The 8781-nt window shown below is 45.1% G+C and overlaps 1 protein-coding gene across 1 annotated transcript; it reads right to left on the reverse strand.

Annotated features, from left to right (window-relative positions):
• Positions 1-2106: 2106 nt before the first annotated feature.
• Positions 2107-4643, reverse strand: RHOB (ras homolog family member B). Its single transcript, XM_075923431.2, has one exon. It carries the CDS (start codon positions 4211-4213, stop codon positions 3623-3625), a length of 591 nt encoding a protein of 196 aa, XP_075779546.1. The 5' UTR covers positions 4214-4643; the 3' UTR covers positions 2107-3622.
• Between the last annotated feature and the right edge of the window lie 4138 nt (positions 4644-8781).

An 8781-nucleotide genomic window follows, 5' to 3' on the forward strand; every position in this document is an offset into this window, starting at 1 on the left:
TCAGACAATGAGCATTCCCTCAAAGTCACTTCCCCTTTGAATGTCTAAAGTTCAGAGCCCCAAAATTGAAGCATCCAAAATTCATTAGTTATTTCTTAAAGATCCTGGAAACTGCATTTTTAATTCAGCAAAAACCAGTCTTTTCCACTGACAATCATTAGAAGCAATTATATTCATTGAATTGTTAAAAGAAAAACTAGTTTGCATGCAGTACACATTTTCCCCTGTTATTTCTACTGATTGGATTTCCAATCTGCAGAATGAGCCAAACCCTGCTACTATTTAAACCAATAGCAAGACTTCCATTGACTTCCATGGGATGCAGCCATCTCTTCTGAAACCAAGTGCCACAAAACATGTTGGCTGTGTCTAGACTGGCCAGTTTTTCCGGAAAATCAGCTGCTTTTCCGGAAAAACTTGCCAGCTGTCTACACTGGCCACTGGAATTTCCACAAAAGCACTGACTTCCTACTGTAAGAAATCAGTGCTTTTTGTGGAAATACTACGCTGCTCCCATTCAGGCAAAAGTCCCTTTTGCGCAAAACTTTTGTGCAAAAGGGCCAGTGTAGACAGCTGATTTGTTTTCCGCAAAAAAGCCCCGATCGCGAAAATGACAATCAGGGCTTTTTTGCGCAAAAGCACGTCTAGATTGGCCACGGACGCTTTTCCGCAAAAAGTGCTTTTGCGGAAAAGCATCCGTGCCAATCTAGATGAGCTTTTCTAAAAACACTTTTAACGGAAAACTTTTTCTGTTAAAAGCATTTCCGGAAAATCATGCCAGTCTAGACATAGCTGTTGTGTTTTGACAAGTGTTACTCTGAATATTGAGAGTCCATGTAATCGAAATGCCTCATGTTCCAGTCACTTATGTTAGTGAAGTCAATGAGGTTTAAACTGGTATAAGAGGAGAATCCGTTGAAGATCTTAATATAATGAGGTCTCAAATTCCTGCTAAAATGATGAGAGATCATAATTTTGTTCATGACTCAGCAAAGTCCTGTAATGCATTGCATTACAAAATATTCATTATACGTAGTGCTGAAATGATCTACATAATGTAGTTATCACTCATGAAGGATTATTTTAAAATAAAGGGAACTTGAAGGTGTCATCACAGCACCCTACCTACCACCACTTACTTGAACACCTAACATCCTGCCTGGAGAAGAAAAATCCCAGGTAAGTCAGGCCAGGAAGGTAAGAAGATAAAGACTAGCATTTACCTTCCACCATACATGAGGTTCCGTGACTAAGATCAATGCTGGGGGTAGGGAGATCTTCAGGAGGCTGCTCGGTGCCAAATATTCCCCCCCCCCCCTTTAAAAAAAAAAACCCATACACAAAAAACACACCACGCAATTCAAAAGTAAAACCTGTAGTGTACCCCTATTATACAGGAGAGGAAGAGGTGAAACAGGAGCTGTGAGCCTGCCTTACAACTTTCATTGTTCAGAGCTTATATTTGCAGGGAAGTTGTATTCACTACAGGAGAGTTGTTGGATGTATTATACAGTGTACAGCAGTAAGTTTTGCTGCTGATTGTTACTGGGGTTTTTCTGTGTGTAAAGCAAAGCCAATATGGATATTGTCTTTTGTAGACTTTAAGAAAAAACTAATAGTATAAACTGTTACCCTCTAACAAGCCCACAATAGCCCTCTTGTTGACTGAATTCAGTTCGTTTGAAGGGAAAGTCTTGTCCCTATAGTCAAGGGCAGCCTACGAGAAAGAACACTAGGAGGCACGTGGGGAGTTCACTAACCGTACCCTGCAAGACAAAAGCAGTTCTGTGCTTCTGAACTGGTTCCTTGCTGAGGAAAGGGAGATGATATCTCCCACAAAACAAAGACCTCACACTCAATATGGAAACACTTCCCTTCCCCCCCCCCCCCGAATTTGCAATCTTCTACAGAGGAAGCAGAAAGTGATGTCTCTGAAAAGCACCACAATATGTTGCAAGATTGAATCACACTTGTTATAGCAGTCCAGCAGTGTGCAATACATATCAAACCCCACCCATCCCAAACTGTATCTGTGAAAGTAAGTCACTGTGTGCAATTATCTTCTGCTTTGTTCAGGCCACTCACCATTGCACCACAAGAAACATCTCATGTGTATCAGAATCTTTTAATACTTTACATTAAAAAACTGCACACACAGCTTAAATACCTTTATGTAAACATCATACAAGTCTCTGCCTTTGCCATGTCAGTTCATTAAAAATGAAAACAAAAAACCCTAAGCCATCTTAGTACCACTGCCAAAAAGGGAAACCAAAATACCTCAAAAAAAGAGGACAAAAAAACCCCACAACAGATGGACGGGTTTGTTCTCTGAACCAGAGAAGTGTAAGTTTAATGGCTGCCCTGCAAAAAAATATATTTTTAATAAGTCCAAATACTTTCAACTGCTTAAGGAGTTGAGGGAAGAGGAGGGGAGAAAGAGGAGCCAGTGTTTCCACTCACTTTTCAAGAGAAAGAAATACAGTGGTTTTATTTCTTCTTAAATGCATTTGAAAAAAATCCCAAACAGATGAGGTTACGGTGTCAAAAGTGTTCATGATGCAACAGTATTGTATGCATTTAACAAGTGTTTAAATTTAAAGTTAACATCTAGCTGTGCAAAGTTCTCACTGGAAAATATTTTAATTAACCAAAGCAACACAATTGCAGAAGACCATTTTTAAACTTTTTAAAAGGAGCAGGCATGGAGATAATACATGGCAACATCTCCCCACTCATTTCCCCATCCTGCTGTGACTGCCATCAGGAGATCTAAGGAGCGGACAAGACAGCAGATCAATCTTTTTAGTCAGCAGAGTGACTTCTCCAACTGGACTCAGTTCAGCAGCCTTTAGTCATTCTTGACTGTGTTGAGGGGAGAAAGAGGGGTGTGTGACTGAAATCCAAGCTGGGCTCAGCAGATTTTTGGCACCTGCTTCCCAGTTTACTTTAAATAATAAACAAAAATACTATTTAGGTATATACACACACTGGATAACCCTCCCCTCCCTGATGCCCCTTTAGAGCCAAGTCCTCAAAGAACTATGTTACACAGCAAGTTATGTCGAAGGTCAGCTCAGTCCAGGAAAGCTGCCCCCTGGGAGGGGTCTGCTGCTGGTGGTCTGCAGTAAGTCTGAGAAATGCAGTCCCACCCCAAAGCACGCAAGGCCTGGGGTAGGAAAAGCGCGCACATAACCAGGGCAAGTCTCTTCCAACTGCACCGATTCCCTTCTCACAAAGGAGACTGTCAGGCAGCTATTTTTCGTGGTGTAGTAGGTGCTGGGTTAATCCCCAGATGGAGAGGAGAGAGGAGCTGGGTCCATTCATCCCCTTCTCTCCCCCTGCTGCCGAAATCTCAGCAGCAGCCGCTTGAGAGCTGCCTGTCAAGTCCACGAGCGATTGATTGTTTGCAGGGCATAGGAGCAGGCTGGGGTCTCGGGACGACGGGCGCCTCCCCCCCAGCTCGGGGCATGCAGACTCCCTGCAGCTCCACATCTCTCCCCGCTTCGCCTCCAGCCCGCAGCTCCGAGCAGGGGCACACCCCTTCCCCCCCCCCACTTTGTCCAGCGTCCCCACCCCCTCCAGAGCAGGCGTGACCCCGGCGCGGCCCCCCTGGCGCGCCCTATAGCACCTTGCAGCAGTTGAGGCAGCCGCTCGGGGCGCCGTAGCGCTTCTGCAGGGCGGCGCGGGTGGCCGTCTCGAAGACCTCGCGGACGCCTTCCTTGGTCTTGGCCGAGCACTCCAGGTAGTCGTAGGCCTGGATGCGCACGGCCATGGCCCGCCCGTCCTCCGTGCGCACGGGCTCCTGCTTCATGCGGGCCAGCTCGTTGCGGACGTGCTCGTCGTTGCGCAGGTCCTTCTTGTTGGCCACCAGGATGATGGGCACGTTGGGGCAGAAGTGCTTGACCTCGGGCACCCACTTCTCCGGGATGTTCTCCAGCGAGTCCGGGCTGTCCACCGAGAAGCACATGAGGATCACGTCGGTGTCCGGGTAGGAGAGCGGCCGCAGGCGGTCGTAGTCCTCCTGGCCGGCCGTGTCCCACAGGGCCAGCTCCACCTGCTTGCTGTCCACCTCGATGTCCGCCACGTAGTTCTCGAAGACGGTGGGCACGTAGACCTCCGGGAACTCGTCCTTGCTGAAGACGATCAGCAGGCAGGTCTTGCCGCACGCCCCGTCCCCCACCACCACCAGCTTCTTGCGGATCGCGGCCATGGCCAGGCTCGCCAAGCTCGCCTTGTGGTGCAGCAGGGTAAAGGAGGCGCCTTCTTCCCCGCCGCCCTCCTCCCGCGGTCTATAGGGCACCGTGGCGAGCTGGGATGGGCGAGGCGGGGGGTGGCTCGCTGCGCCCGCCTCGGCAGCCGGCGCGCCGGGTGGGACGTGGGCTCGCTGGCCCCTCGGCAGGGCCCCGGGGTTTTGTTGCCGCCACGCTCCGGTGCTGGAGGGAGCTCGCCTCCTGCTCGCTGCAGGCACCCTTGGGAGCGGGGCAGCGTGCAGCCCGCCGTCTCCTCTCCGCCGCGCGCCTGGAGCAGCCTCCCCGGGGTCTGTCGCGCGGGATAAGATCTCGCCTCCCTGTTCAGCAACGTGGGCAGTGGCTGCCGGACCCCTCACGCTACCTGCCGACTCCACAAGTGCTGCAGGCTGCAGCTGGGCGCTGGTATTTAAAGGGGCCGGCTACTTTCTTAATATAGCTGGCCAATCACAAGGCAAAGAGTGAGGTCATCTTTTTGAAAGCGCTCAGCCATTGGTGGGGAGCCGCAGGCACTTAGGCGGGGCCAGGCAGGAGTGACTGGCAGCCTACAATGAGGGAGGCGGCTGGGTTGCTGCAAGTGCCGGGTCTGAGGTGCGCTGCTCGGAATTGGGCAGGGAGTGCTCCCTCCCAAAGGGCCGGCTCTGCTCTTCTCCCCAGAGCCACAAGGGACTGTCTTCCCAGGAGGGGTCTCACTTCTTGGGAGCTGGAGGACTGATTCCCCTTACATTATCCTGGATACTTCCCTGTCCTTCCCCCCCCCCCCCCACACACACACATATACACACCTTCCTCACTCCACCCCCCCCCACTGCAGTGTCTCCACATCAGTGTTTTAAGGTTCACAGGAAAAACTTAAAAAACAACAAATAGTGTGATAGCACTTTAAAGACTAACAAAACATGTAGATGGTATCATGAGCTTTGGTGGGCACAGCCCAATGAAATGCTCCATGTGTGACAGGATTATGGTTAATTGATGTGCACAGCTTCCACCATGTAGAGCCTTGATTTCGCAAAAATATTTTTCATTTGTCTGTGAGTGTAAATAGTGAAACCTATGTTAAGAGGCCATTCTATGGACCAGCAAATAAAAATATATATTAATAATTAATAATTAGTAATCACACTGCATGGAAAAGACAAAGGTTGGACAGAATGGAACTGGAGTTCTCAGGGATTACTTATAGTGATTAGTGAAAAACAGTTACATTTAGATCACTGTCTAATAATAAAAACAGGATCCATCCACTCCCCCCTTTAAACATAGTGATAAATTTTTCTTTTAGTTCAAGATCCTCATATGCCAAGTTTCAGCCGTGAAGGAATATTTTTATGGAGCGATTATAAAACCCTAGTAGACTTTAATTGGACTGCCCTCTGCATCCTAATTTATAGAAGTATTATTAAGGGACCTTGATCAATAAATTAATATAAAAATTAAAAGCAAGGGGCACATTATTCAGTTCTCAATATTGTGGTGATGGGTGCAATAGAAAACTCTAAAATAGGTAGCTTGTGCTGAGTACATTGAAACAGTGTGTTTTAAAATGTTACAACATGATGGATACACTGCTGCTATCTACTGTGTTGTATCTCTGCTGTTATTATTGCTGCTCATGGAATATCTCCTTAAGGTCTTGTTCCTGCAGACACTGACACACATGCTTAACTTAGTTCTACTGACTAATGACTGGAACTGGACTATTTATGAACACTTTTACTGCAGGACTGGGTGCAATGTATACCCTTGTGTTAGCCTGTGTAGACCTTAGTCAGTAGAACAGAGGCTACGTCTAGACTGCAAGCCTCTTTCGAAAAAGAGCATCTAGACTACAACCAGTACTTTCGAAAAAGCAAGCCGCTTTTTTGAAAGAGAGCACCCAGGCAGTCTGGATGCTCTCTTTCAAAAAAGCACAGTTTGCATTACATAGCGCCTTTTTTCGAAAGAGCACTTTCGAAAAAAGGCGTTCTTCCTTGTAAAACAAGATTTTCCATGGTTGAAAAAACTGCTGTGATCTTTTGATTTACTTTCAAAAGAATGCGGCGCCAGTGTAGATACAGGGGAAGTTTTTTTAAAGAAGGCCACTTTTTTCGAAAAAACCCTGTAGTCTGGACACATCCTCAGTGGTGCTCAGTCTTCTTTAATGTAAGCCACAGCTCTATATACATTGACCTCACATTACACTTTTTTTAAAAAAAATGTTACCAACTAGACAAAGTACTTCTCTTAGACTATTACCACAGTATATTGTCAATAGGACAAAGAAGCAGTTATGGTTCACTGAATCCTATATATCTGAATTAAAATTAATCTTCAGTAAGAAACTCTCTTTCCCATTTCCCCCGCTGTCAGCCTTTGCAGGGTGATGCATTTGATGACTTTGTACAGTAGATCATTTCTTCCTCTGATGTATCGGATCCTTATTTTGTAACTGGCTGTAAATCCTCTTGAGCTAATTGATGCAGTATCTTTCACATTACAGCTATTAAAACTATACAAAGCAGTCATGTATTCAGTTTGACTGATGTTGGGATCATGTTGGTATCAACAGTACAACACAACTTCAGAATACTATTTCTGTCTGAAACCCTGCCCCCAGGAAAATATGATTGTAAAGCCCTGAAACTTGACAGGGGGATTGAATACCTGATACAATTTTAATTTTTAATCGTAGATTTCAAGGTGTTGGTTCCCTATGAATCCACTCACTGGGCAAATTCTTTCCCCATTCTGAGCCCATAATGAGGTAAGCCATAACTGAAATCTTTCTACAGAGATCATGAGGTGAGAATCCTTCTAATCGACTTGTAAGGAAATAATTGCTTTTTTTTTAAACAAGTACTTTTTAGAGATAATCCAAGTTCATTTGCTGGTTTAAACCGTATTATCTATTCTACCTTGTTTTTTTCTTTGGAGGTTAGTGCCACCATGTGGCGATCCTACTGGTAAGTCCGAACTTTTGCATCTGGGGAGGCATAAAGAGAATCTGTGGATATTTTGTAAGTAATTTTGTGTATTCAGTTTAAGAGTTATTGTTGAGGATTTTTAACTTGCTTTTGGACTCTATGAAGAATCATAGCTCAAATTAGATTTTGTCATTTTGTAAAATCAAAAAGAGGGGAGCAGTTGAGTAGTTTGTTAAGCCCGACATATCTATTATGCTCTGACATGAAGACTATGGAAGTACATTTCACAAGTACATTGGTTCATTCTTCTCTCAAAAAGCCAGGTGGAGTTATCTGTCTGCATTTGAATCCAGCTCCTGTTCTCATTAGTCATGTGAGTAGTCCCATTGAAACCAGGGGCCTGATTATGATTTCATTTGCTTTTGAAGTCCATAGAAATCAAAGGAGTTACTCATCCGTGACCAGTGGTTCAATAGGGTCTACTTCAGTAAAATTCCCATTGAGCGCTTAGAGTTTTGCCCAAGAATGAACTTTTCAGCTTCTGTCTCCAATTAAAGCATCAGCATCAGTACAATTACAATCAAGGTACTCAAGTATCAGAGGGGTAGCCGTGTTAGTCTGAATCTGCAAAAGCGGCGAGGAGTCCTGTGGCACCTTATAGACTAACTGAAGTGTTGGAGCATAAGCTTTCGTGGGCAAAGACCCACTTCGTCAGATGCATGTGATAAAGTGGGTCTTTGCCCACGAAAGCTTATGCTCCAACACTTCAGTTAGTCTATAAGGTGCCACAGGACTCCTCGCCACTTCAATCAAGGTACTGTGTCTTTAAAAATGCAAATTAAACATAGGCCCATGGGCCACATTCTCACTTATACCAGAAGTGACATCGACCCATAAACATTACCTTAAAATCAAGATATAAGTCCAGAAAAGAAATCAGATTCTGAGTCAGAGCTACTGGAACAGCAATGTGGTATCTATGTTGAATTGTCTTCCTTGGCACTTAATATACTTAGCTTCTGCAGGGAAATGTGAGGTGCCATTATTTTAGGAAGGCAGTGATTGGAAGTGGAAATCTATGTATGTCTTTTTTACTTCCTGCTTATGTAATGCATCAAGACGAGTAAAGGGTAGTCAGTCTGAGAAATCTGTGTGGGTCAGAAATGGATGTCTGCAGCAGTGACTGGTAATCGAGCTAAAGAGGTAATAAGTCCAGTGCCTGGGCTTCCTTTTCAAGAAGGCGATTGAAGGCCGTGGTAGGAAAGCAGAAAAGTAAAATAAAAATGGGCAGCTGGGACCAGATGACTTTTCCTCCTTCCCAAAGTATTTTAAGTTTTTAAAGGGCTAGTTCTGCCTTTAGGTTTGTACTAATGGGTCCTACTGAAGTCCATACACGTTTTTCAGAGCTGAGTTTGGCCTGGAGTATCTAGTTCTTGTGTTCTTTGTATTTCAGATATTGATACTTTGGAAATGTTTAAAAATTAAGCAAGTGGAGGGATAAAGATGAGGAGGGATGGAAAACTCCACTGGATAATGATATTTGTTTTATTGTACTTCTTTCCTTTTACACTTAATGAAATTGGTAAGATACTGCCAAAGAGAGGGAAAGGATAGGATTCAGGAGG

The sequence above is a fragment of the Pelodiscus sinensis genome, chromosome 3, assembly GCF_052426305.1.
Source record: "Pelodiscus sinensis isolate ZL-2025 chromosome 3, ASM5242630v1, whole genome shotgun sequence".
In the NCBI taxonomy this organism is placed as follows: domain Eukaryota; kingdom Metazoa; phylum Chordata; order Testudines; family Trionychidae; genus Pelodiscus; species Pelodiscus sinensis.

What these genes read in the sequence shown, in the direction of transcription:
- RHOB (XM_075923431.2), bottom strand. Translation starts at nt 4,213, where the DNA reads ATGGCCGCGATCCGCAAGAAGCTGGTGGTGGTGGGGGACGGGGCGTGC.